The 27,847-nt window shown below is 37.8% G+C and overlaps 1 protein-coding gene across 2 annotated transcripts in view; it reads left to right on the top strand.

Moving 5' to 3' along the window:
* The window catches only part of LOC111873083 (mitogen-activated protein kinase-binding protein 1), a 254,773-nt gene that overhangs the window by 203,756 nt on the left and 23,170 nt on the right, over positions 1–27,847 (top strand). For both annotated transcript variants that reach the window (XM_023867486.2, XM_023867487.2), the window contains exons 5-23: positions 2,001–2,216; positions 4,326–4,508; positions 5,427–5,587; positions 6,802–6,937; positions 7,669–7,884; positions 9,340–9,521; positions 9,985–10,138; positions 10,613–10,747; positions 12,164–12,367; positions 14,308–14,681; positions 14,979–15,169; positions 15,757–15,863; positions 18,093–18,170; positions 18,893–18,997; positions 21,089–21,210; positions 22,421–22,636; positions 23,925–24,025; positions 24,717–24,901; positions 26,895–27,015. In XM_023867486.2, the coding sequence (XP_023723254.1) occupies positions 2,001–2,216; positions 4,326–4,508; positions 5,427–5,587; positions 6,802–6,937; positions 7,669–7,884; positions 9,340–9,521; positions 9,985–10,138; positions 10,613–10,747; positions 12,164–12,367; positions 14,308–14,681; positions 14,979–15,169; positions 15,757–15,863; positions 18,093–18,170; positions 18,893–18,997; positions 21,089–21,210; positions 22,421–22,636; positions 23,925–24,025; positions 24,717–24,901; positions 26,895–27,015 (3,187 nt within the window). The remainder of the gene's footprint in view (positions 1–2,000; positions 2,217–4,325; positions 4,509–5,426; positions 5,588–6,801; positions 6,938–7,668; positions 7,885–9,339; positions 9,522–9,984; positions 10,139–10,612; positions 10,748–12,163; positions 12,368–14,307; positions 14,682–14,978; positions 15,170–15,756; positions 15,864–18,092; positions 18,171–18,892; positions 18,998–21,088; positions 21,211–22,420; positions 22,637–23,924; positions 24,026–24,716; positions 24,902–26,894; positions 27,016–27,847) is intronic.

Genomic DNA, 27,847 nt, shown 5'->3' with positions numbered 1-27,847 from the left:
TTTAAGTGTGTTGATAATTTGAGGTATAGATTCCCCTTCCGCCCTTACATGAGTCGCACCGTAATGTGCTGCTTTGCGGCACATCCCCCATGTGGCGTGTTATGGGCGTGGCCCCAATGCGGTACACATCGCGTGCATCAAATTACTTACACTGCATTTTGTAGTCATCATTCATTCTAATATAAAGAGGGCCGAGCTGCTGAAGTAGCTGTCTTAATATCCGGCCTCAACACATGAGAGAAATGAGGAGCCCTTTTGGTACAGGTTGTGGGGATTGTAAGAAGGAAAGAATCATGTTTTGCAGTGTTTTGTGTATCTCATTGATCTTGATGGTCTGCTGATACAAATATATTGTTATGAAATCATCCACAATATATTAGTCAGAAATTATTTTTCATACTATTGTTTTAGATACTCACTTATGGAAGAAATGTCCATGTAAGAATTGTATATCCTAGTGACAGCTGCAGTGTTTTAAAAATGTCACGCATGAAGTTTCCTTTATTTCTGTAACGACGTCTTCAGTATTTCATTATATGGCGTCGAATGGTAGAATGAATTCGAAAGGATATAGAAGGAGACTTCCATGAAGGTGCCATCTCAGCATTTCCGTAGAGAGAAAACCACAGTTGGAATAGCCGGTTTCCTGGCCGAGATTTGAACTCCGGTCTGCTATGAAGCAGGAGTGCCAACTAGTGAGTGGCGACGTTCTGGCTGTATGATGAATATTTTTTTAATCAAAGTTATGAATTCAGTTTCAACTTCATACATATATGGAAGATTATTTATCTGACGTGGCCGGAAATGAAACTTCAGTATAGACCTTCCCAATACGAAATTCGTTTGTTCAGTCGTTTCGGAGGTACAGATATCCAAATTGTCAGTCTCCAAATTTTGCTTCTGATTAGTTCATATCGTGGGAAGAATGCTTTGAAAACTGCTTGAATTGAGTTTATGCATGGACTAGGTGCATTTTAGTAGGAAAAAAATGTATGTTTTAGAATGGAATGTTTTAATTATAATAATGCATCAAAGAGATTTCACTTACGTTTGCAGCAGTAAACTCTGATAATCTTGTGTCATTTCAGAAGGCAGTATGTCGATAAACATTTTGTAGAGGAGCGGAAAACTCCATTGACTCACACCTTGTGGTATAAATTAACCGGTAGAGACATTCAGTCTTCTTATGTTTTGATAACTTTTAGTAGGATCAGTTACTGCATTTCTCATGAAAATTATAAGTGTTTCAATAGTAGCATAGCATTTCTGCCTTACCGCAAGTCCCGTAGCTACGAGGTAGAGTCAATAAATAGGTCACAAATTGATATAAAACATGAAACATAAGATATTCGATTTGGAAGAAAACATTTATTGCTCGACATATCCTCCACCAACATTGATACACTTGTCTAATCGCTTCACCAGTCGGTTGTTGAAACTCGCTGCATAGAAGTCTTGACTATTATCTCAACCTCTTCTGCATCGCTGTTTCAACCTCTTTGTCAGCGAAACGTTGGCCACCAAATAACAATTAAAAGAGTAAGTTCTCCCACCTAAGTTCATAGATCTGCACTAATGTAAACATTATTATTATTATTATTATTATTATTATTATTATTATTATTATTATTTATTATTATTCGGGGGGGGGGGTTACTTAACTTTTATCAGCAAAAGTTCACAGTTGAGGAAAGATGGAAGTTCTTCTTTATTTATTGTACACATGATTTCATCCTTGATGTGTTTGCTGAGTAAAAAATGGAAAGATACATTTAGGAATTTTACATCTTTCAGTATTTTTTCTTGAAATTGTCCGTTTTATGTTATTTATATAAGAAAATTAAAAGGTGACACTATGAATTGAAAATCTAGAGGCACTAACAGAGGAAATGTGCCAGAATTGTTACTCTGTGTGTACATTTCCTTAAAGAACTTGCCCTTTCTCTCTGTTGACAAACATTTCCTTATTATTTTCTGATGAACCAAATTTTGTGTTTCAGGCTTTCTCACCGGGCCACAAATATGTTGTGTCTGTTGGTTCCCAACATGACATGATAGTGAATGTATGGGACTGGCGATCAAATGTGAAGGTTGCTTCAAACAAAGTGTCTGCCAAGGTGAAAGCAGTGTCTTTTGCTGAAAATGGAAACTACTTTGTCACAGTTGGTAATAGACACGTTAAATTCTGGTACCTGGAGTATTCACGGTCTGCTAAGGTAATTTTCAGTGCAGTTCTTCAAAGTGTCTTCCTCGGTTTGAAATAATGCAAAGTAGGTATTACAGGAGTGCATTGCATTTTAAAATGATACCAACATATGAACGTCTGAGAATTCCAGGGGTACGTGGCTATTGAAGCCTTAGATGTGTTTTTCTCCTAATTCTTGAACAGTTCTTCAACAAGTTCCCTTAAAGTACAGAGTTTATATGGTCTCTGGAGAGCAGTCAGGGAATTATTCAGTCTCATTTGCCAGGTTCTCATTTCCGATCCCATTTGTCATTAATGTTTGTTATGGAATACACACTCAGTTAACATAAAATATGGCAGTGCTTCAGCCCACTAAAACATTATGTTTCATTGTTGTTATAATGAAATATACAGAAAATTCTGTCATTATTATGCAAATACAGAATTCAGTGCATGGTGCTTGTTGTATGACCCACAGTATTATGTTATTAAAACTGAAAATGGGGTTTTACCTGATGGCAGTGGTAGTACTTGTACAATAAGACACAAAACACAAATAGCACACACAACACAAAATAACACACCACACAGTACACAAAACTATACAGCAGCAAAGTTATGATGAAGTTTTAAAGTGCAGCAGACATGCTTATATATACAAATAGCAGTAAAGGGCACCAGTTGTATCTGGTCTATATTTAGATCTCTTAGGCATAATGTAACCATGCTCTTGCATAGCAGATTTGGTTAAGTTTCGTATCAGCAGCTGTCACTGACTGCCATTACACTTAACCAAAATATTTTTCAGATGAAAGTTATAAATATTAGCTCCTGTGGCAACAGATCTTTCAGTAATAATCCATAAATGGAATTATGGGAAGTTCTAGTTAAGGAGTCTGGAGGCCCTTGGCTTCACCACAGAACTCTGTCATTGCATATTGGATTTCAGAAACCAATCAGAAGCATGCTCTTATTTTTGAATTTTCCAAAGTCTGAACATAAAAATATGTGTTAACTTCGGTGACAGCATAGCTTCTGTACAATTGCTGATGGTGATTAAATATGCACATGCACTTTTGACCACACTGCTAATCTGTGTATGATTTGTAAAGATTCTTGTTAATGCAAATATATACTAAATTTGTTGTCTGTTAACCAGTCAGGCTTAGAATAACATTTAGCATAATAACTTTCCTTATTTTATTTTTTGAGATGTATACATTCCTTTTATCTTTATGTGTACAATGTGCAACTATTCCTTTGGACTCCAAACCACTGCACAGTGTTTTTATATGAAATCGGGATTAGCAAGTTTTAGCTAGCTGAACATGTGTTTTCTCTGCAGTTAGTGTGCATCAGGTTTTAAAAAATCAACAATATAAGAGTGAAATTTATTATCTATTGACTTTCCTTCATGAATACCTCTAGCCTGTACACAAGTGATGACCCTGCATTTTATGCCACTTAAGGTATTATGGTCAGGCTCATTCATTTACAAAGACAAGCACAGCTATATTTTAACACACAAATGGGCCTGTCAGTGCAGACATACACAGCCAGAAATGAAAAATCCATGCCAGTATCAACTGTTGTTTATAATGTTAATGCAGTCTGCTTTGGCACTGTGCAACTCCTAACCTTATCTAGTAAGCTGTTTGTAAAGAAAAGTTGTAGGAAGCAGAACTGTACATCATAATATCATTTTTGGTTTCCTTTATTATATCATCATCATAACATACTTTTTAGAATTAGGCATAATTATCTGTTGTTAAGGCCTCCCAAGTCTCTCCAGCTTTTCACTTAGTGCCCAAGATCTCTTTGTTCCAGTGGTTTCTATCTGTGTCTGCTTCGTCGTGTCTCTCATCTTCATTCTGTGTATGTATTATAGTCAACTTTCTGCTGTTCTCAAATTCCACAGAAAAGTCTGGAATTTTTAATTACTTTCATATGTATTTCATTATCTAGTCCTTTTAATACAAAGAGAAGACCTGGAAAATGTCATTTGTGTTCCTTTCTTTCAGTACTGAAGCCTCTTATTATGTGTTTTATTTCTTGCATGCAGAAAATATGTTTCAAAGAATGCCTGGCGATCTGAATATTAACTAATACTCATAAATTTATGTATGAAATTTAATTGCAGTACAAAGAACCTGTGCCACTAATGGGTCGATCAGCTATCTTGGGTGAACAGCGAAACAATTATTTCTGTGATGTCGCCTGTGGTAGGGGTGATATGGGTGATTCAACATATGCCATCACAAAGTCAGGATTGTTGTGTGAATTTAATAATAGAAGACTGTTGGATAAATGGGTTGAGTTACGGGTGAGTATCTTAATATGATGCTGGATGTTGGACATCCACGTAATGAGCAGTTTACGAAAACTTATATAAGTAAAAATGGGAGAGCTCTATTAATCATTGAGAATGTTCTTTTCTTGTCAAATGCAGATATTTTGAAAGAAAACTGAAACCATTTCAGATGAAAATATGCTGTTGTATTAACCTTAACACAGTGATGTGCAGCAGTGATCAAGTGCATTTAAATAAATACATTTCATTCTTTAAGATATAATAAATTTAAATGGTGCAGCAAGGAGTCCTTTTTGACCATAGCCTTTCTTAGAAGATCCTGCCAAGATTTGATCCAGTTTTCACTTCTTCAGATTTTGCAACAGTGATTTTTTTTACAGGACAAGGTCAAAGAGAAAAACTTGACTGTTTTACACATACATAATGTGCCCTTTTTCCTGCAGATACTCCCTGAAGAATACACACTACACTATATTCACACACATTTGGCTCTATTGTTTTACTAGAAGCTGCAACAGAAAATGTTATTTGATGATATTTATGGCTAAAAATATATTTATTACCAGTTTGGTTGTCTTGTTCATGGTAAGTAGATGATTGTATTTCTGGAGCCCTGCCCATGGGATAACCTTAATCCTTTGTTGCACCAGTTATGTTCACTGTATCCTAGTGCTATCAGTTCAGTTAATTTTAGCACCCTTCAGGCCCTACATTTTTATGTATTAAGTTTGACTGGAGACATTTAAGTGTACTGGTTTCTTCTTTGTTAGATGCATTTACTGACATCTTCATTTTTATCTCTGTACATTGTTAGCAGGAAGTCTGTAGTAGATTTACATCTCAGAAATTTATTTTTATGATTCATGTCCCTTGCATGTCTTATGCATTTAACTATCAAATGTTCTTTTGTTTTTATAATGCTGTTTTCAGACAACAAGTGCTAACTGTATGACTGTTGGAGAGATCTTTATCTTCATTGGCTGTGCTGAGGGAATTGTCAGGTGTTTCAGTCCTACAACCCTCCAGTTTGTTACCACATTACCCAGAACACATTACCTCGGTGTGGATGTGGCACAAGGACTATCCATTAGGTTTGTAGTAACGGAATAACAAAGGCTTTTCCGTTTCTCTATGTTGGTTTTAAAATTCTATCCCAGCCAGATATTCATCAGATTCCCCTTCCACCTCATCCTTTTCCCCACAAGACACAATTTTTGCAAGTATATTTTTAACAATTTTAAATTCAGAAATTGAAAAAATAAATCATTCTCAGTTTTGCACAGATTGTAGTGTTGCCTCTTAGTATGGCTGATTTTTGAGACACTTGGTCATGCATTCACCCTTGTGTAGGAAAACCTGACAGGTACTGTGGAGTTACCCGAAGATAGTGTGGGCCAAGAAGGTCACTATTACTGTAACTGGATGCATCAGGCAAAGCAAGAAAAATGAAGTTAAGCAAAGGCTGAGAGGTGTAAAAGATGTACTCCATTGAAGTACATGTATTTTCAAAGTGCATTCTTTGTGAGTTGCAGCCCACGTTGCCCTTGACATTCAATTGTTGCAGATTCAGACAGTGGTCATCACGAAGCTAATCACACTACATGGAGTTAGAAATTATTTTAATTGTATTTTGTTAAATGTCAGCCAATCAAAAGGTATTTCAAATGGAAGTTGTAGATGACAGTAAAGATTTATATTTTGTATTATGTAAAAATACTTTGTACAGTTCCTGTTGAACTTTGTGTAAGGCAGGTGTCATATTGGATTCATATGAACCAGAATAAAATCTGCATGACAAGTTTTGCTATATATACGCCCCCTATCCTGATGAGGTCATTGGATTTTTTTCTATTGACCTAATCTTTCCAGCTGCACTATGGCCCTGTGGTCGACTTAGCCTATAACAGAAGTGAGTACCAGGAATTAATTAAATAATGTTCCTGGGGAGTAAAGCGGGGCCGGCGTGTAAGGCTGACAACGCCGTCTTTGAGCTGATTGTCTAGATAATGTGGGACCCTGAACATCTCACATCCCTATGGGCCTTCACGGCCTCTTACAGGGATAGCTTTCCTTTACTTTACTTATCCCAGTATTAACTTTCTGTGGTTTCAGGAATGAATCATACAGATATATGGATAGGACATCCCCATTATGCATTAATGTTATGCCCCTTTAGCAATGAATAAATAAGAATACAAGTAGTGTAAATACGCTGTACATCTGTGTGTTCCAGTGCCAAGTGAGATTCATTAACCATGCTGATCATGTAAAGCATTTCACTAAGAATAATATTGTTTCATTTCAGTCACATGGCTACACATCCAAATAATGCCAAATACCCAGATGTTATAGCATTAGCATTTGATCAGCGCAATCTGAAGCTGACGTGTGTATATAATGACCACAGCTTATATGTATGGGATGTACAAAACATCAAACGGGTAAGTCATATATTATGATAATTTCTTTTCTATATAGAAGAGTAGCATTAATTTTATAGTGTCTTATGGTCATACATGGGTTTCAGGTGGTCATTGTTGTTGAGCTATTGCTATCCCTCTTTGATATATTCTCTTTGTTTCAGTGAAATCAATTCAGAAATATATATTGTGTACATTTTCTGGTTATAAAGTAAATATAATATAAAACAAAGTCAGCTTTCCATATATAAGTCTAATAGTGGTTATAACAACATGAAAGGAATGGAGAAATCTTAGTAATAAAAATGTGGAAGCGTTATTAAGATGTGTTTTATATATTTGGATAAATTTTATTATATATTTCAAAACTGTAAACATGGAAAAGCAGTTGTCACTCCAGTAGGACCTGGGAATATTATAGTGTTAATAATACTGAGCCAGTTAGTGTAACTATGCTATGTTCTAGACATTTATTCAGGAGGTGCTGGGATGCCATCTTCCTTCCTGACTCAGGTTTTTCATGGATTTCCTCAGTCCTACCAGGGAAATCCTGGGGAAATACCTCAGTTAGGTTAAGATATCTTCCCTCCCCATTCTTTCTGATTCATCATTCATTAATCATCCTCCATAGAACACTGTGTAGCCTTAGATACATTTCTAAAATAAACCACACATGGTGCCATTTGGAAGAGATAAAGATAAAATTCAGATGATTAGGTTGTTTGCTTTGGATCATATTGATATTTTTTCAGGTGGGCAAATCTCACTCATTCCTGTTCCATTCTGCATGTATATGGGGTGTTGAGATGTTTCCTCCTGTAGAACATGAAGGTGGCAGTGCATTGCCAATGATGCCTCCAGGTTCATTGGTCACTTGCTCAAGCGATGATACGATTAGGGTGTGGAACCTAGAATCTAACCTTCCACCAGACAATGATACTCTGTATAAGAGGAACATCTACAGTAATGTGAGTATTTGGAACTTGAGAATATTAAATTTAATCATGCAGCTGAAGGGGATATGTCTTCTCTATTATTTATTTTTCTTTCTTCACCTATCCCACTGTAATTTTTTATGCATTCCCAGGTTATAAGCCTGTGGTCTGTTGAGCCTTATGATCTTTTCCTGGATCATCAAGAATCTCTCTTCTGTCTGATGATTCAAGTACATCTATCTGTTAAGGATAATGTTATCCATGCTTTGTATATGATGGAAATGTTTTGTTCTGTTGTAACTTACCTTCTCCCTCACTGCAGATATGGCAGACTCCTTTCTGGTAGCTTCCTTTAGGAGATGTAGTTAATTGCATTACAGTTTGTTGTCTTGCATGATTAACTTACTAGTTTTGTTACATATAATGTATCTCTTTGTAACAGAACATTTACATGCTCTTCTATAGTTTTGTGTAGCTGAGAAGCCAACCGTCCAGAATGAAGCTTCGTATGGTTTTCTGAATTGCTATGGGCAAACGCTGAAATAGGACATAATATTGTAACATGTTAGTGACTAGAAGCAAGGTTGTAACCTGTCACTACAAGTAACTATAACACTGTCACTAATCAACACACTTAACTCATCACTATGGCATACCTCAGTCTGTTAACAATCTTCACCAGTTGTTGCTTGGTAGTGGCATTTAACAATCCAACTGCTTCCACTTTCGTGTTTACATCATTGCCAGCTCTCATCTCACATCTCACATATGACCTAGCCATGACTCATCCTACTGACTTGTCCAGATGTCCTCACTATATTACCTCAGCATGGGCGGCATAGGAAACACTATTTCCCACAGCTCTTCTGTTGCATGTTGACTCTCCAACAATTGCTGTGGTGCTGTGTGTTGATTTGTTGCTGCAGAAATGTGTTCTGGTTGCCATTGCCTACCAAGGGTTGTCTCTTCTGGCTTTCATAATATGCTATGAACTTTTCTTTCCACACTGTTCCAAATATTCACTCATCATCATGTTATTTGTCATCTGATACTGTATGCTTCAACATCTGACAGAGTATCTTTAAATGACTAAAAAATTTTGTTCTTTAGAAGTGTCTGTACATTACTTACAGTTTAAATCTGATATGAAAGTAGTATTTCGATAACATGTTGGCTACCAAGTGACAAGCATACTTTGCATGCAGTGTAACCCACTGGGGTGCACACACTAGAAACTACTTCCAGTAGACAAATTACACATAAGATTTTTACCTGTTTATTATATTATAATCCTGGATTAAATTACAGATCCACATGACAGATAGTACCTGGAAGAGAATTTTTAAAGCCAACATTATACAATTCAGACATTATGTGAAGTATTTGCAATTTCCCATAATAGCCTTGAGTTCTCTAGTCTCTTTTTGTATGGTACTGTATTTCATATTGAAGTAAGTAACTTATGTATAGAACTAAAATCTGTTTCAGGAACTGCTGAAGGTGCTGTATGTGGATCCTGAGCTCACTTACATTAAAGATTTAGAGTTGTCTGGTGCAGGTACTTCAGAAAAGACTGACAGTTCATATGATGGTCGGAATGGTGTGAGATCAATACGCATCAGCCCAGATGGCAAGCATCTTGCCTCAGGGGACAGAGCTGGTAACATCAGGTATGTAATTCAGAGTGAGGGTTTGTATTCAGGCACACAGATTGTCATGATATCCTCAACACTCTAGCTTCATATGTGGGATCATCATTTATTTAAATATAAGTTGGGAGGTTTTCCTCAACCTCCCCAGGCAGATCCTTGGATAGTGCCCTCCAGGAAGCCAGTATGACCTTTCACATTTTTCTCAACTTACCATTTCTCATCTGGGAACTTTGTGACTTAGATGTGACTTTTGAATTTAAAATTCTTATTTTATTATTGTCAGCAATATGAAAGTATGGCTGTCGTGTTCTGAACTTGAGCTAGCATGTGAAGATTCAGATTCATCTGTTTAAATCATTCTCCATGGTAGTTTTGCTACAAATTACAAATGTGGGTGTCTTGCTGGAAACAGAAAGAAATCATAATTTTTCTTTTCATGTTATTTCACATATAAGGCATTCTAAATTTTGTATTTCTGTAGAATCCATGAGTTGCAAAACCTCCAAGAGCTGTGTCGGATAGAAGCCCATGATGCCGAAGTACTTTGTCTTGAATACAGTCGTCATGATAGTGGGCATCGACTACTTGCTTCTGCTTCCAGGGACCGCCTTATACATGTCTTCAATGTAGATGAGGTATTCAACTACTATTTAAATGTTAAAATGCATTATAAAAGTGGAAAATAATTTAAAAGAGACTGACTAGCAAATCTCTGTAAAAGGGAAATTTTACCACACTGTTAGAGATAATATTTAGAAATGAGAAGGTTTAGAGATCAATAAAATTACATTAAACCTATTACTTTCCATTTTGAACATGGACTGAGACAGATTAATCGAATAGATACAGAATTTATATGGCTTATCAAGAAACAAATACGAAAGAACAGAATCCAAAACTGTTGCATTAGACAAGATTTTATAGCAGGAACACAATGAGAAAAGTTGGTCAAATTGAAGATACAGTTTTATGGTTGTGTTATAGATGAACAAAACCATGATTCCTCTTGGAGCTTCAGAAATTAAAATGTTGAATAAAGGATATTTGTAGTGTGAGATGTTTCTCTCAGGACAGTGTAGTACCAACTTATTTATTCTGATTCATTGCAGGAGTATAACTTTGTTCAAACACTGGATGATCATTCATCATCTATAACAGCTGTTCGATTCCTGAGCACACATGACCAACTGCAAATGGTATCATGTGGTGCTGACAAGTCTATCATATTTCGACAGCTACAAGGGGTAAGCTTTAGTGTCCTGTGTACTCTGTTTTGTAGGCATTGTACCTTTTAATGTAAATAAAGTTGGAGAACATGTGATTAGAAGTATTTATCTGTATAACTGACAACTGACATTAACTGGGGGACTGAAGTTAATTCTTCCCTGACGTATTGTTAGTGTAAGGAGCCCTTCAGAAATTTCCAGCATTGTAGTGCTAACGTGTGGTTGCTGGCTTGTGTAAACCTCCTTAGGTGTTGTGATAGTACCAGGTAGGTATTAGGTGCCTCCCCCCCACTGTAATTGTGCACCAACAACTGCTACTGATGTGCATCTGGGTGCAGTGCTTGAATGCACACAACATTTCATGTAGCATCATTTCAGCAGAAGTGGAAATCTCACCAGCAAAATGTGTTTCATATCCTTTGTAAATACCTGGGGATGCAGAAGGTACATGCATTGTATTCCACATTGCTGAATGATGATAAGTGTGTCTTTCTGTCCGGTACCCATTTACAGCATTTCCAAAAGGAAAGTGTCACATCCCTTCGTTGCATTTTATGTTGGCTGTGTCATATGTGCATTCATTTGATCTGGAACTTAGGCAGCAGTGTGCTGAATGACAGTCCCCCTCTTTCTTCTGAAGAGGATTGTGCAGAGAAGTCATGATGCTCTGAAAGTGATGCCCATTATATTCATCACTTATCAGAGGCTTTGCTTGACCATCCCACTGGCTGGTTGGTATCGCAGTAACACTCGGTACTTGTGTTTGGGAGGTGCCTTGATTTGAAGCAAATCTTTGCCAGAAGAGTACTGTCTTCTGCAGTATAATGCCTTGTAATCCACTGAAAGTCAACTGACATTTCGGAGGCGCACATAGCCTCCATCTTCAGGGTTGAAGACTAAGCCAAGCAAGATACTAAAGTGAAAGCACGATTTGCGTGTCCTGCGTAGCGCGACAAATAGTAACGAGAGTGCTACGTTATCGCCACGTGCCGCTGGGGAGGTAGGGGTCCTCCATTGTGCAACATGTCACAATATATATGGAAATTACTGTTGTCCCATGCAGTGTATGCTCAGTTCAGAATCTAGTAAATATTTCCATCTTTATGCTCATTATGAAGCAGTGTCTTATCCAGTAGCAGTAAAAAGGCAATGTACTTACATGTTTCCATTGCAGTTATTTTCATTCCTTTCTCTTATGTTCGCTGATCTTTTGCAGTGTAGACCTGTCCATACTCCATCAAAAAAAGACGATAATCTTAGCCATAATTTTTGTTAGTGCAGCAAGATCATATTGATTTATTCTACTACTGGCGACAGTGTGTGATTGTATCAAACATCCAGCCTTTCATGTTTTGCATTCTCATTCATATTAGTCAACCGAAGGATACACACAGTGATTACTATATTTGTGTCACTTTTCTTGAACTTTTGCAGACTCCTGGAGGAACACAGTACCAATTCTCAAGAGGTCACAACATTGCTGGTAAGACAACGCTGTATGACATGGAAGTGGATTCAGGACAGAAACATATTTTAACTGCTTGCCAGGATCGCAACATTCGTGTCTACAATGTTAGTAGCGGAAAACACAGCAAGACATACAAGGGTTCAATAGGTGAAGATGGCTCCCTTATTAAGGTTAGCATTTATTTTAGTACAGTAAACTGCTTTGGCATGTATGGGAAATAGGATGTTTTGGTTACATGAATCTGAAAGTTCCATTGGAAAAACTCTTACATAAACCCAATTTTCATATGATTTCACCCTTCTCTGATACTCCATTTTATCTTTCAAAGTCAGCCACAATCTCCCTGTGGCTGGTTTCCATCATTTGCATGGCCAGCAAAATGGTGTATGTCTTAGCCTGGTATTCATCCATCTTTTTCAGTATTTCCTCTTTGTCAGTCTTTCTATCAACGTCCATTTTCAACAGGGAATCTTTTTGGGCAGCCAGCAGGCGTTCCATCATTTCTTCCAAGTTCATTATGTGGCAGTATAATTCATTGTAACTTTTGGCGTGTTTTAAGTTCATAAACCAATTCTGACACCAAATTGTCTCGTGTTGGGTGTATAACGCGACAAATAACTTCACGCTGTCTTGGATGGTGCGAATTTATTGAACACNGTGTTGGGTGTATAACGCGACAAATAACTTCACGCTGTCTTGGATGTAGTGAATTTATTGAACGCTCGCTCTCACAATCACACAATTCACAATTACAATTACTGCCATCTGCAGTATCACAGTTACTTCTCCTGCTTCAATTCACTCCGGCAAATGCTAGACTGCAACTGACTGGTTACTCTGGTAATTCTCCTGTTATGTAGCTTCCGCACTGACAACACACAAAACAGTTACGTGATAGTTACCACTGTTGTGTAAATGCTGTGTTTACAGGCGTTGCTTGGGAACGTTGCCAAGAGTTGTTTATTGCTTCGTAGTAACCGCGGTATCCCCTGTTATGTCATAATAGGAAGTGCTGTTATGTCACTGCGGGGGAGGGGGACAGAGTGTTGACTTGCCTGTTGCCGTAGCAGCGGCAGTTGCTCCAATGCTGTTACATCACTGCTGGAAGGGGGTGGGATGTTTACCGAGCATTGTGCCATCCACGTCACAATATTATCACCTTAGTTCTTGCATGGTAGTCTTAGATGATATAAGACATTGATGGGTGAAAGATATCAGATGCATTGTAACACAGTCACAAATTCAACTAGGGTCTGCTGTAGTCTCAGTTGACTATGACTGTAATGGAACCTGCATGAGAGAGGGCAGTGGGCAGCACTGCTGCTGACGGATGGGAGAACTATTATGAAATGAGTGAACATTAGTGCATTACAACTTTGTTCTAGAAGTACCATCATAAAAAGGATGAATTTCCTTTGAAATTTTTGCCAGTTTTTATGCATAGTCCATGTGCTCACATGCCGGGTAATAAGGAGCTGACTGTATTGATATTATTTCAGTATTACAAAACGGGGAACTTTGTGATCTATACATCTCACCCAGTAGCATTTTCCCTGTACTTAATCACTGTGACATAAGAATGTATTGTGAAGTGGTATAAATCTCAATATTAAATTGGAGTAGTTAGAAAATTAGGCATTGGTTGAAATATTTTTTAAGGTAAAAATACAGTACTTAAATTTCTCATTTAATATTTTGGAAATACCAAAAGCCCATAGATACTGTGATAGCTCAGTCATTAAGGCAAATCTTATCCATTGTTGACAATAATTTTATAAATTATAGAAACCTCATGTAATTTTGTGATGGTGGGGAAGATTGCTAAGAACCATTAATTAATATGTCAGTAGTTCTCAGAGTAAATTATAGTAGCTCCTGTTTGTCAGTCTTCATTCTCATGGTCATCCTACCACTGGGATTAGTGTTGACTGTTTTGTTAGTGTTCCCTCTGTAGAAATGGGAATCCTTCACCTAGTGAACAGGTAGAGGTCAAGAAGTCAAGACTGGAATTAGAGCAGTTTACCACAGCAGCCTTTTTTGAGTGTTTTATTGTGTTCATTATACTAAAATCTCTTTCAAGAATTTTACCTTTAATTTGTATCTTTTGTAGGTTGTGCTGGATAGCAGCGGAATTTATTCAGCCACAAGCTGTACAGACAAGACCTTATGTGTGTATGACTACTATTCAGGTGAATGTATGGCAACAATGTTCGGTCACTCAGAACTGGTAACAGGTCTGCGTTTCACTAATGACTCTCGGCGACTGGTGTCAGCATCTGGTGATGGCTGTATTTTTGTATGGAAGGTCCCCCATGATATGGTGGTCACTATGCACGCCCGCCTAGCCCAGCAGGCAGCTCGTGCTGGAAGGAAAATTGCGTCTCAGATACCAAATGGACTTCATCTTGATAATGAGAACTTTGGCCCACCACCTCCAGAATTTTTTGATCCTAATGCAAATAGTGTGGAGCAGCCAGACTACAGGTCAGAAACTGTTTTCATTTTGTTTCTTCTTCTTTCCTTCAGCATATCCAATTCCCTTCTTCCTTCCTTGTTCATCCTTGCATCCCCACCTTTCAGTGTGAACAAGACTGCAGAAGAAGGTGAGAATTTACAAAAGTAGATATCTTTTACTGCTCGCATACAGACTTGTACAGTAGCAGCTAATACCCACTAGAAACATGTCATTAAAGTCGGTTCGGTGTAATTATGGCAGATTTCATAAAGTTGGTGTTAGAGAAGGTCAGTTTTGTTATGTAACACCAATATTGTTTTCTGTAGATTTAGTGTAGGTCAGTTACCACTGTGGGCCAAGAAGCAGATTGCAGATAACAGCTCCCCTCCAGCAAGTCTTATAAACCGTCAGATGGACCTGCCAAAAGGGCGCTGGGCCCAGAGACTGGATGCTGGTGGCATCACTGTGAAGTCTGTGTATGACAGTGACAGCATCATTCAGATTCCATTAGGACAAGGTAATGCATTTTAAGAATTCATCTTTTATATTCATTCGCCTCATGTTTTATTTCTTTTCTATGTGGTATACATGGGAAAGTACAGGAAAGTACTGTACCCATGAAAATAATTCCTCTCAAGCTTTTGACAGATCTGCACATTCTCATCCCCCCTGGTTATAGAAATATCGTAATGTGTTTTGCCACTGAAGATTTGTTTGGATTGTTAATTGGTTTATTTAACAACCTACAAATCGTAACTACAATTACAATATATTATATATTGTATGCTTCTAAAACACTGCATCCATTTTATGTTAATGTATCTATAAATCTTGGAGTGAAATCATACATGTATTGCAGTGAAAGAGCACTTTGGATTAATGACTTTTTCTTTACCCATGCAGTTAAATAGGCAGTTATGTGAATTTAACGAGTTTTTGCTGATGTTCTGTGAAATAAGGGGACATTCTGCAGTAGGTTAATGTATTATTTGCACATAACATCACTTGGAATTACACAGTAAATTTAAATATACCTGGGTCAGTAATTTTTAAATTGCTTTTACTTAAAAGTGCACTAAATTTTTACCATTTTATCATCCACAGAAAAGAGACTGGACTCCGATGGCTCAAAAGACAGTTCCATTGACAGTGGTACAGAATTGCGGCATTATGCAGACTTTCGTCATGAAACTGTGACTACATCAAAACAGGTACACAGCTGTTTACTCTTTAAATACAGAGGAACTATACGTAATGTGTTATATTAAAGAGGGTTCATGTTTATCATTCTTACGCTTTTCTAGAGAATTCATCATTGCAAAAGTTAGTGTGACTTTGTGCTTTGCATAGTCATCAGAAGTCTTCTGACTGTTATTACAAATTAAAAGTAAGTTTGAAATTTTATATTGGATTTGAATTTCAAGAGGATAAATGGACAGAGATTTAAGGTTCGCCTTCTGTGATAAGTGTGTTGAGTTGTGAATAATGAGTTTATTTACCTTTTTTTTTATTGCTAGTGGAGTGGGACTAAGTGCCTTGCACTGCGGCCACTTCTGGCCTATTGTACCAGCCCCAGATGATAGGTGAGGGTGATTATGAAGCAATTTGTGGAATGAAGACTATACTTGACCAGACTCGGGATCGAACCCGGGCTGCTGCGATGGGAAGCCAGCGACTAACCGCTTGAGCTGTGGCGCAGCCTTATTTACCATTAGTTGTACATCTGTGAACTAGGCTTGTGTGAATATCAGACGTTCGAAATTAAATCATGGAAACATTGGGATTGGAACGCTGGATTTTCAGTCTTGAACTTTTCATATAATCACTTTTGCATGTTTTAGTAGCACCCAAATACCATCTCCATCAGAACCATATTGATTGGCAGTACAAGCAATACCTGTGAAATCTGCCTGCCTCCCCCATTCTCCATCGTGAAAAATGACAAGGCCTTGACTGACTTATTCTGTGGAACAGAGTCCTTGAAAAACCAGTAGTTGTTGAGCCACTCAATAAATTCCCAATATTTTATGGAACCCAGCAGTTCATTACTGCAGTAATAACATAACCCTAAAATTGATTTTTAAATTCAATGATTTGTGAATATTTTTCATTAACAAATGATATGATGTCAAAAGGGTTAAGTATGACACTGTAGTTATAATGAAGCAGCTAGTGTTATAAGTTGCAATTACACTGAAAAAGTTAACCTAACTCAGAAAATTGTCTTGACTTTTGAAATTTTTCCAGATTTTCATCGTGCCTTATTATTTTTTTTTTGTATTGCTAGTGGGGTGGGACTAAGTTCCTTGTACTGCAGCCACTTCTGGCCTATTGTACCAGCCCCAGATGATAGGTGAGGGTGATTTTGGAGCAATTGGTGGAATGAAGATTGGCAGGGGAAACCGAAGTACTCGGAGAAAACCTGCCCCAGCACCACTTTGTCCACCACAAATCCCACTTGACCAAACCCGGGCCACCGTGGTGGGAAGCCAGTGACTAACCACTTGAGCTGTGGTGCAGCCCACATGCCTTATTAACAAACCTGCTTATGTAATTTGGCAAGGATTCGTAAAGATGTATGGAACATTAGAAGTTAATAGTTCCTGAATTTATATGCAACTTATAAGTATTTGTCATATTGAACATTTCGTATATAGTCTTACCGTTTGTCAGAGTGTAATTGTTATTTTCTTTATCCTTTAGTGTTTAATATTGATGCCAGCAATAATTCTACCGTGAAAACAACAACATTGTAGGTGCAGCAGGCATTAGAGGCTAAATTATGAATTAAGAATGAAAGTAACAGTCATACTTGAAAATATAAAATATAAACTCTGACATCAGCGAAGGTTATGTCTTTTGAATGACCATCTACTCTTCCTACAGTGAATTCTGTTATATTAGCAAACACATTTTGGCTTTTCTCCTAGCTTCAGTGCTTGGAGTGTAGTTTTTGACCACCAACACATCCATGATTTGAGCTGAAATCTAAATGTCAGTGAAGAAGGCTGACAAGCTGAAACACATCTGCTAATGAAATTTAACAGAATTTGTTGTGATAAGTGTAGAAGGTCATTCCTAAGAAGTAATATTGATCATACACAGATCAGACACAAATTGTTTTCTCTGTGGTCCGTGCCAAAGGGTTATAAGCAGGAGAAGTTTTAGAGTTTAGTCAGTTGTGAGACATTCGCCAGCTGATAAGGACATATGCAGAGGACATTGTTACAATTTCTTGCCAGGAAACGGCTAGTGGGAACAAACTGAGAGACTTAGTGCATGTTGTAATGAAATGTAGAGTGTGTTAATTAGCGATAACACTGTAGTTCCTTGTAGTTAACAATCTGGAAGTGGTTAATAAAATCAATCACCTATCCAAACCCCATCTGTAGTCACACCCTGCTGCATGGCAGTATAATTATAATGTATAATACTTGCAGGATGGAAGGGATAATGCTGACTTCGTGCCTTGTCCTGAGAGTTATCAGGAACTAACTAATGGCCAACTAACAAAACAGGTATTTCAATAAATCTCTTGCACATATTGCCCATTACCATTGCACAGAATGTGTGTGCTGTGAGCACTGTATATTATGTGCTAGAAGTGTTTTCTGTCACTTGATGTTGTAATATTTCTGTACTACCAACCATGTTGGCATAGCAGTAAATGCTTTAAAATAGTATTTTAGGGGTGCTTAATTCAGATGTTGGCTGGAAACCAGCTATTCTGACTTAATTTTTTTGTGGCATTAAGAAACTATGAAGTCCTTATCATGACTGAGATTTTTATCCATTCTTTGCATAAAATGAATAAAATCAATGTATAATGGACAAGTCACAGCTATGTGTCTGCCAGTGCATCATGTATTGCATCTACAGATACGTTTGACAGATCTTGGATTTGATATCAGTAGTCTGCACATGCACGCTGACTCACGCGCGCGCGCACACATTATTACATTGTTTTTGTCATACCCCTCTTGATTCTTCTTCCTCTTCCTCCTCCCCCCACAGTTATTGGAGAATATATAAAGTGGAAAGGTGGTTAGTATAGCATAGTTTTAAAGTTTATTATAAAACATTTGCTTTGTCACAAGAGTTCTCTTGTGAATTTGTTGTTGTCCATATTTGAGACCCCTGCCTAGTCATCTCACATACCACTGTTAAGTTTCATTATTAAATACTTCAAAGTAACTAGAATTATGATTTTTTTTCTGACATTTAAGATTATGCCTTGCAGGTGTCAAGCAGCAAAGTAACATTAACAAGGGGAAATGACATCACAGATCTTACACGAAATCGTCATCTCACTGATGATAGTAGCATTGGCAGTTACAAGTATGAGGTAAGTCATAGGATTTAACCATATTTACATGAACCTACAACCTTATTAAGAATGAATTAGCTGCCTACCATCAAATGTGATGGTTGAGTTGCTAGCATTCCTACATTTTATTCTTAAGACATCTCATTCATCTCTTGGCACCAAGACTAGCTATCCTGATTTGAGTCCTTTGAGTCTTTTGTTGGTCCCTACAAACCAAAATTCATTCACATTTGAATGCTTCTACCAACAGGAGACACAAACAGGCTTAAGTGTGTGTGAGTGTGCCTTCCTGTGTTTGTCTGTGTACTCATGCAAATTTGTCACTGCATGTGTGTGTGTGGGGGGGGGGGCACGCACATATTTGTGTGTGCACATGCACAGGTGCATGGAAGTTTGTGGTCTGGTCCAATAGTTCATGTCCAGCTTTTAATCCAGTTGTCAGCATGATACATACAGAACATCATACTGTGCATGGTGCAGATCTTCATAATTCCTGCCTGTGCCTAGGAATCCTACTGTAACAATTGCTTTTCCATGTTGATCGGTTTCCTCACACAAGTGATCTTTTTTTTCAATTTTAGATCCAAATAGCTTCAGTAATATGTCAGATGCTGCTCTGTCCATGTGCCTCTTACTGTGTCAATTTTGGGATCCATTACATATATTCTTTTAGTTTATTTCTATGACTCTTTTTCACAGTACATTAACCAGTATTTCATCCAGTTCATTTCTTTTTTCTTCCACACTTATTATTCTATAATAATTGCAATTTTATTTTTCATTGTTAATGTTCCCATTATGAAGAATGCAAATATACCAAAGTTTGGCCAGGTCGTGCCAAAAATGTTTGTGTGTTTGTGATTGAGGACAAACACAGTTACATGTGTGAATAGGAGGCTTAATGGGGGGGTAGTACCTCAGAATAGGCCATGACTACTTCTTTTCACATCCTTTCCATTTCATTGTGTACTGCTTATACTGTAATATTGTAAGCTGGTAAAAGAATCCTGAAATGAACCATAACAAACCAAATTGCCCATCTATCCAACTAAATCCATACATTACCAATCTGACTTTGTCATACAAGTCCATCCTTGAGTTGCAGGTTAAAAATGAATGAAAGGAAAATTACTGAAAATTTGTTTATTCAACAAGATATACGAGTACAGAGAAATGTCTGTGCAGTGAACACCAGAATAACAAAATATTTGGTGCAATGAAAATATTGTCAATCCCATATATCTTTATGCATATAGATGCAGGCTGTACCTGCTCTGAGATAACTCTAGTATAAAAATAAAACCCCAGGATGACCNGACTTTCTTCAAGTGTATACACATGTTAGAGGTTATCTAGTGACATTTTCAAAGTTAAGCTGAAATGTAATGTGTTGTGCATAGTGCGATATTCTCTCAAAATATTACACTGGTCACATGAATGGTAGGACAATCAAAGAAAATGGCAGCAGAATGATTGTCATTTGAGCAACCCAAGATTATTTTGAAGTGGTACTCGTAATTTTAAATTATGGTATTTCACTGTACCATTCAGTTTTATGAGGTACTATCAGAAAATTCCCAGACTAGGTCAAAAAAGAAATGCTGGCTTAACTTACTCAATTTTGGCTGCCATCTCTTTCAAAATAGTCTCCTTGGGAATGTATACAGCAATTTCATTGTTTTTTTCCACACTTCAAAAGCAGCATGGAAGTCATTTTCATTAATGCTGTCGAGTACAGTTTGCTATTCCCTTTGGATGTCAGACACTGTATCAAAACATCGTCCCTTCAGTTTCATTTTCAGAAACAAAGTGAAATCACAGAGTGCTAAATCCAGCAAGTAGGGAGGATGGGGAACGACACACATGTTGTCAGTCGCAAACTCTGGTTTTCAGGGCCATGTGGGTAGGTCGGTTGTTGTGATGAAGGAACCAGTTGTGTTTGCATCAGAGTTCCTGCCTTTTTCATCGTACAGCATCTCAAAACGTCACAGTAATAGAGTTGATTGTTGTGTTAGGAGGAAGGAATTCATAGTGAACAATCCCCTTCATGTAAAAAGAAACAGCAATGAGCATGCTCTTTGTTGAACTCTGTGTCACATATAATTGCAGGACATGGAAAGCACAGAGCATGATGGTGATGTGGAAGACTACTCTGAAGGCGAGGGCGAATCAACTGAACCAGAGCAGAGAGAGAGACTGATGTATTACCCACCTGCTGAAGAGACAGGAAGGTTGGTTATTAGAAAATATTGCACACTGAAATATCATGAATCTTCATAATTTATTGGGTATTTTAAAAAGATTACTTCATTATTGTTTTTTTTAATATTGATATAACTGTGAACAGTGTTATATATAATCACAGAAACTATGAGAATTTGAAATGGATTGTCCTTATAAGACATTGTAAAACTTCCTTTTAGAGAAAAGTTTTTCAAGTTTTAAAATGTTTAACTTGTCACTGCACTATATGACTGTACACTATAGCATATTCAGATTGTTACAACATATAAGTACTTCAATCTCTGTTGTGTGTTTCATTTTATGAATATACTGTATCAGTACTTCCTAAATGGTAGTCCTTGTACTACTGCTGGTTTGTTTCTTTATTCTGATCAGAAAGTTTTTATATATAAACAGGGTTTCCAACAGCTGAAGAAGTTGCTGTTTTTAAATTAAAGCTTTCATAAGTAATAATATATTCTTGGGTGACCATTTTTGTCAGTTCACAGCAGAAACTTGGACTTTGCTGCTACACACAAGAAGATTTTATAATATTAACTAGTGAAATACCTCTTTCTGTGCTACGCACACATATAGACATACTTTCACAAGTTGTATTAGGTTAATTTAGGTAGAGTATGCTATTTAGATTAGGTTACAGATGTGCATGTACATTCTTTGACACTTCTTTATTCAGAACGAGCAAAATAAAGCTCAACATTGAAAGGGTTAATATGGTTTTTGTTTCCTTTTAGTATTAAATAGGCTCTTGAATATTTCCGTATTTGTTTGCAGAGGTATCACTCGGTAAGTCATTTATGATTATTTATCTTTTTGTCATGTACTGACCTGGCAGTACTGGAGATTTCTGGCAAATTAATTTATATGCACATTTCATAATTTTTTATTGGGAATGTTTACTGTGTGTGTTTGTGTTATCTGTACAGTTTTAATAACATGTAAGATTGTTGATTTTTATATTGCAAGTAATCATTGTGTGCTAATGATAATTGATATGTAGACTGTTGTATATTTTTCGTATTCACCAGATACTGGAGAAAAAATTAGGTTGTAATGAGAGAGTACATCAGGTATTATATAGACTTCAAGAAAGCCCATTGTTCAGAGCTTAGCAATGACAAAACTATTTCTTAAACATAATGCCTAGGTTTTACCCTAAATATAAACAAGAATGTTTATGACTTCTTTCCAATGTAGTGATTACACTGTAAATGCCATGGATGTAGAGGAACTACGGCGTTCCCAGAGGCGACTGAAGAAGAATCAGCGACCTGAGCGTCTCACTGATCTGCCACTTGTCTCAGTGTCAGCTTCTGTATCTGGCAGCCAGGAAAGTGATGAAGATGATGATGAGGTGTCTACTCCAAGTGCAGATACAGCTGAAAGGAACCTCCTCTCCTTGCTATCTGTCAGGTGAGACACAGCAGTAAATACGTAAAAGTGCCTTCTGTTTTGTATCTATTATTCATTTTGCAAACTAGAATGATTAGATGCTCCATGATTTTCACTCTTTGCCTAATGTTTCTAGGGTGATTAAATCAGATGGCTGGAACATGTAGTGTGCACAGGGAATATGATGTGTCAGAAAACCTCAAGGGAAGCAGCAGATGTATCTATTCAGGCATTATGACAAGTTGAGAGACGTGGATAAGGTGGCAACTGTGGTGTTTATGTATTTACTTTTATTTAATGACACCATCACTAACTTGGACTGTTTGGCCAAATGATTAGATGGTAGTGAAACAGTAAATTGGAAAGGATGTGAGAGAAGTGTTTATGTTCTAATTTAAGTTACTGTCCAAACTTTTGGCTGGAGGTAATGAGGATAATACCAGTCAGGATAGTCAGTGTCCTGGCCGAGATTTAAACCGGGCACCTCCCACATACATGTTAGAAGTGTCACTGCATGAACCGTCCTGCCTGGTACAGCACTGTTGTCTTTTGACATTGTCACACATGAAATCACATTTGATACTTTCACGCAGCTGTTTATTATGTGTGTTAATGTTTGAGTTCAAAATTACTTGTGCTATTTGATGAAGAAGTTTGCCCAAGCTGCTGCTTTCCATTTCTTCATAAATGACATGAGAAATGAAACAACATGTTCCATGACACTGTGGGTAGAAACCTAGCAGAGAACTGAGATGCTCCCTATGTATCTAATGTGTAGAATATCTCTGATTGCCCACACTACTTATTTCTGCTTCAGATGCAGAAGTTGAAGCAAATTTTCTGCTCGGGCACTAAATAGAACTGTAAGAAAGTGATGTTTTGGTTGCAGGTTCAGTTAGAGGTAAAAGAATAAGACTGCAGTATTGTATTTATCTCTGATTGTCATCATCCATTCATGTTTTCATCAGGGTGGGGTGTCTGATGACAGAACTTCACTTTATATTCCCATATCTGTGTTCACTCGTCCTTGTTCTCTTTCATATTTGTGCTGTAACTCAGCCCCTCTGCCTAGCTGCTGGCCTTTCCTGATTGAGACAGTTGTTTTAATATTGGCTAACATGTATTGGACTGATATATTTGAAAATTACATAAATCTTAGTTAATGTTCCAAAAAAGAAAGTGATGGGTGCTGTACACAGTGCCTACATGTATGACATGTGGTTGATAAAGCAGTGAGTTTTACCGTAGCATATTTTACTAATTGATTTAATTTTTGATATCATATCATATTGAACTGTATATATTCCAGCAGCACAGAAAGTCTGGATCATGTTGGTCAGAGAGAAAAGTACCTGAAGAATACCTTCGAATCTCTTAGTGGAGCAGAACAAGAAGCCACCAAAGATGCAGGTAATAGCTCATTTCTGTAACGTTCCCACCTCATGACTCAAGGTACACGGGTTCAAACCCGGCAGAGGTCATGGAATTTTTAAGGGCCGAAAAATTCAGGGAACAAGTCCTCCGGGAGGGACTTTAAGCCATGGATCCGGTGTCGTAGATTTACAGCACGTAAAAGATCCTCATGTCTCTAGGAGACATCTGAGCAAATTTAGGCAACAAGTTTCCTGCCCAAGTAGTTTCCAATGCCTCTGGTAGATGGGGGAAATATCAGGTACCGAGGGCCGACCTCATTGGCTGAACGGGGCTGATAGTACGCACCAGTGCCGGTAGGGTATGATGACAGTAGAAATTAAAGAGGGACGCACAGTGGACCAATAACTGGTCTAAGTGCATGGGGAAACCCACCCCCTCTAATAATAATAATAAATAATAATAGCTCATTTCTACTGAAAGATGTTTAAATATTTGGTTTGAAAGCCTTGTAGTAACCACTGTTTGGTAAACCTACCTTTAGCTAGTAAGGTACCTCTTCATCAGAGGTGAGGGAAGGTATGCAGAGGAATCTGCAGTGGAATCAGCTGGTCTCAAACAGAAGACCTTTGGAACAGAAGTCAGTCACCTTATCTGATAGTGATGTCTCATTTGTACAGTTGTATAGTCAACAGTTAACAACTTCATGAAAAAATTATTTGTTTCTCAGCTGGAACCAGCATATCATCGCAGTTTCTAGTGCGGTTAAGCCAGGGTGGACCATTGTGTTCTCCAACACTTCGTAATGTTGAAGTCATTAATGCTGCTAAACAGACTCGAGTCAACAGTGAAACATCTAAGAAGCGTGAAGAATTGCAACGCAGAATAGAAGAAACACGTAGGAAATTACAGAGTGTAGGTATTAAACTAATTCGCCTGTCTCTGTAGTTTAAAGAGAAATAGTTGTAATGATATTAATGTTTTGGACTATGCTGAAATGTGTTAACCGCTGGGAGGGATATGGTGCTTAATAATTTGAAAATTTTGCCCCACATTTCTCTCTTCACTCTTCAGGCATATCTTATGGAACAAGGCAAAACAGTCTTATAGGAGGAATATGTCCATTACCCCCCCCCCTTTCCCAGAGATATATTATGTTGAACTTATATATGAAAAACTTCAAGTAAAATGTAACCATAAAGTGTTACTTTTGAACCCTGTGATGTGATTAAACCTTTATTTGAAACTGATTCACAGTTCACCAGAATGATGAGAAAGGAGCCCAAATCACAGGGGACTGCAACTGAAATTCATAGATGCAAGATCTGAAACACAAAGACTGGCTGGCTATCACATTATTCAATTTAGTTTTAGATGTTGTATAATTCTCTACAGATTTTGGCATATTCTGACAGCATTAATATTATTGTGAGATCATTCTTGGCTACTAAGGAGGATTGTGTACTACTCGTATTAGAATGTGTGGTCAGAGAAGTAACATAGAAATCACTGGCCACAAAATAAATGTCATGGGTCAGATATGTAAGCACAATGAGCTCAGTCAGAATACTACAACTGGGCATCACATCACTGAGAGAGTGGAAGACTGTGCATGCTTTGACTCCATATTTTTGAGTAATAGTAACAAATGAAATGAGATGAATCAGAGAAAAGTTAGGTCAAGTAAAGTATATTTTTTGCTACTGCCTGTGATGTAATATGAAAGGATCCACATGGAAACAAAGATGAGACTGTATAAAGCAATGATCTCTACGATGTTGTTATGGTTTTAAAGCTTGGATTTCACAAAAGCAGAAAATATTATTATTGTCTGTGAACACAAGGCTTTCAGAAGGATCCTAGGACCTGTAATGTAAGATGATCGTGGGAGAATTAGTCATAAACTCTAGCAATTATGTAATGATGCAGATGTATCTGCACTTAAAAAGGGTAAAGATATCCCTGTAACAGACCATGAAGGCCCATAGGATTGTGAGATGTCAAGGCTCCCACAATTTCTACACATTTTACTCACAGATGGTGGTAAGGTTGTCAGCCATATACGCTGGCTGCCCTTTACCCCCCAGTGAGATTCCTGGTACTCAGTTCTGTTAGCGGCTGAGTTAAACCCAGGGCCATAGTCCGTCTGGAAGGATTAGGTAAATTGAAGAAATCCACATCATCCAGGCTCGAACTCACGACCTTACAGCTTGTAGCATAGTGCCTCAACCAACTACGCTACTGCATGCCCCTTGTATCTACATTTACCAAATCTTTTTTCTCTATTATTTTTTAAATAAATCAAAGCAACTCCTTTGTGTTCCTAACTTTAGAGCAGGTATAATTTTTCACAAAACCTGGGCTGACAGCAGTGACTCAGTAAAATAGATGTGACTACAAAGGGTTTATTTTTGATGTAACGTGATGTTTTTCTTGTCAGTTCGCTTAGTGTGAGGGTGGAGTCCAACTGGGTCCACTCGGCACGGCGGCCACTGATTGGGCTGTCGTACCCTGCCCCAGGTGATCATGATGATGGAGAATTTGGTGGAATGAAGATTGGCAGGGGAAACCGAAGTACTCGGAGAAAACCCGCCCCCAGTGCCACTTTGTCCACCACAAATCCCACTTGACCAGACCCGGGATCAAACCCGGGCCACCGCGGTGGGAAGCCAGCGACTAACTGCCTGAGCTATGGCGCTGCCTGCAGGTATATTAACTGCAGCCAGTATAAACAGTGAATCCCCCATTTAAGATTTCTTTGGAGAACTATAAATTGAGTGAAATTTAAATGGAGGTACTTTAACACTGAGATTTTAGTTGAATGTTAAATGAGGAAATTTATATGGGGGTTCCACTGTAGCTATATTGCCAGGTGTGATTGTGTCTTAATGTTGATCTTCTTGTTCAGGTTGGTTACCGCTCAAACCTCAAGAGCAGCCAGAGCATTACTGACTTAAGCCATATCCCTGAGAAAGATGGAAGAGGCTCTCGTGGGGCCAACCATGCACATCGTTACACTCCTGCCGGAGGTAAACAATATGCTGCTTCCCTTAAGCGTCATCAACTAAATTGTGCCATGTTGCTTCCATCTAATATAATTCAGTCTTCAATTAATCCTGTTCTTATCCATCAACCAAAACACATCCCTAGCTACCCTGTGCAGCCAATTGTTGCTTCAGTCCCTGGTAAATACTTCACACATATCTCAAAAATCACACTTGGAAATGCAGTCACTAAAACTCCAGTAAATTTTTACAATACTCTTCCGGTTACAAAAGCTCTGAAAGGCTTCAGAAGTTCTAGTAATAAGACTGAATTAGCTAGATTACAATCTCTTCCACTACCAAATTCATTATCTTCGGTAACAGTTATGGATCCCAAGATACCTTCCAGTGCATGTAGCTCACTTCCATGCACTAATATTTATAAGGACTTCAACAGCTACACAGAAACAGCTTCACTGGCCACCAAAACAGTAATGTATTCCACCTACCACACCTTACCCACAACAAAAATAACTACTACAGCTGTGAAGGGTGGATCTTCGAGTAATAATTCTTCTGTGGTAATGGAAATTACTGGTAATATTTGTTCTTCAATTCTTTCTAATAGTAACTCTGTAGGCACTAATCCTTCTGGACTCTCACAGAACAGTGCTTCTCTTGCTAATGTGTGTGTTGGAGTGAAGTTGAGCAGCGACCCTGAATCCTGTACTACAAGTGGTGGTTCAGCTTGGGTGAAAGCACCTATTTCTACTAACAATGCTTTGTATCCTACTGCCAATAGTGCTGCTAAAGCTTTGAATGCTGTTAGAATTAATATTAGTGGTAATTCCATTAGGGAGACACAAAAGTATGGTGA

The sequence above is a fragment of the Cryptotermes secundus genome, unplaced genomic scaffold (genome assembly GCF_002891405.2).
Source record: "Cryptotermes secundus unplaced genomic scaffold, Csec_1.0 scaffold120, whole genome shotgun sequence".
Classification (NCBI taxonomy): Eukaryota; Metazoa; Arthropoda; class Insecta; order Blattodea; family Kalotermitidae; genus Cryptotermes; species Cryptotermes secundus.
This window is presented reverse-complemented; position numbering and strand designations above follow the sequence as displayed.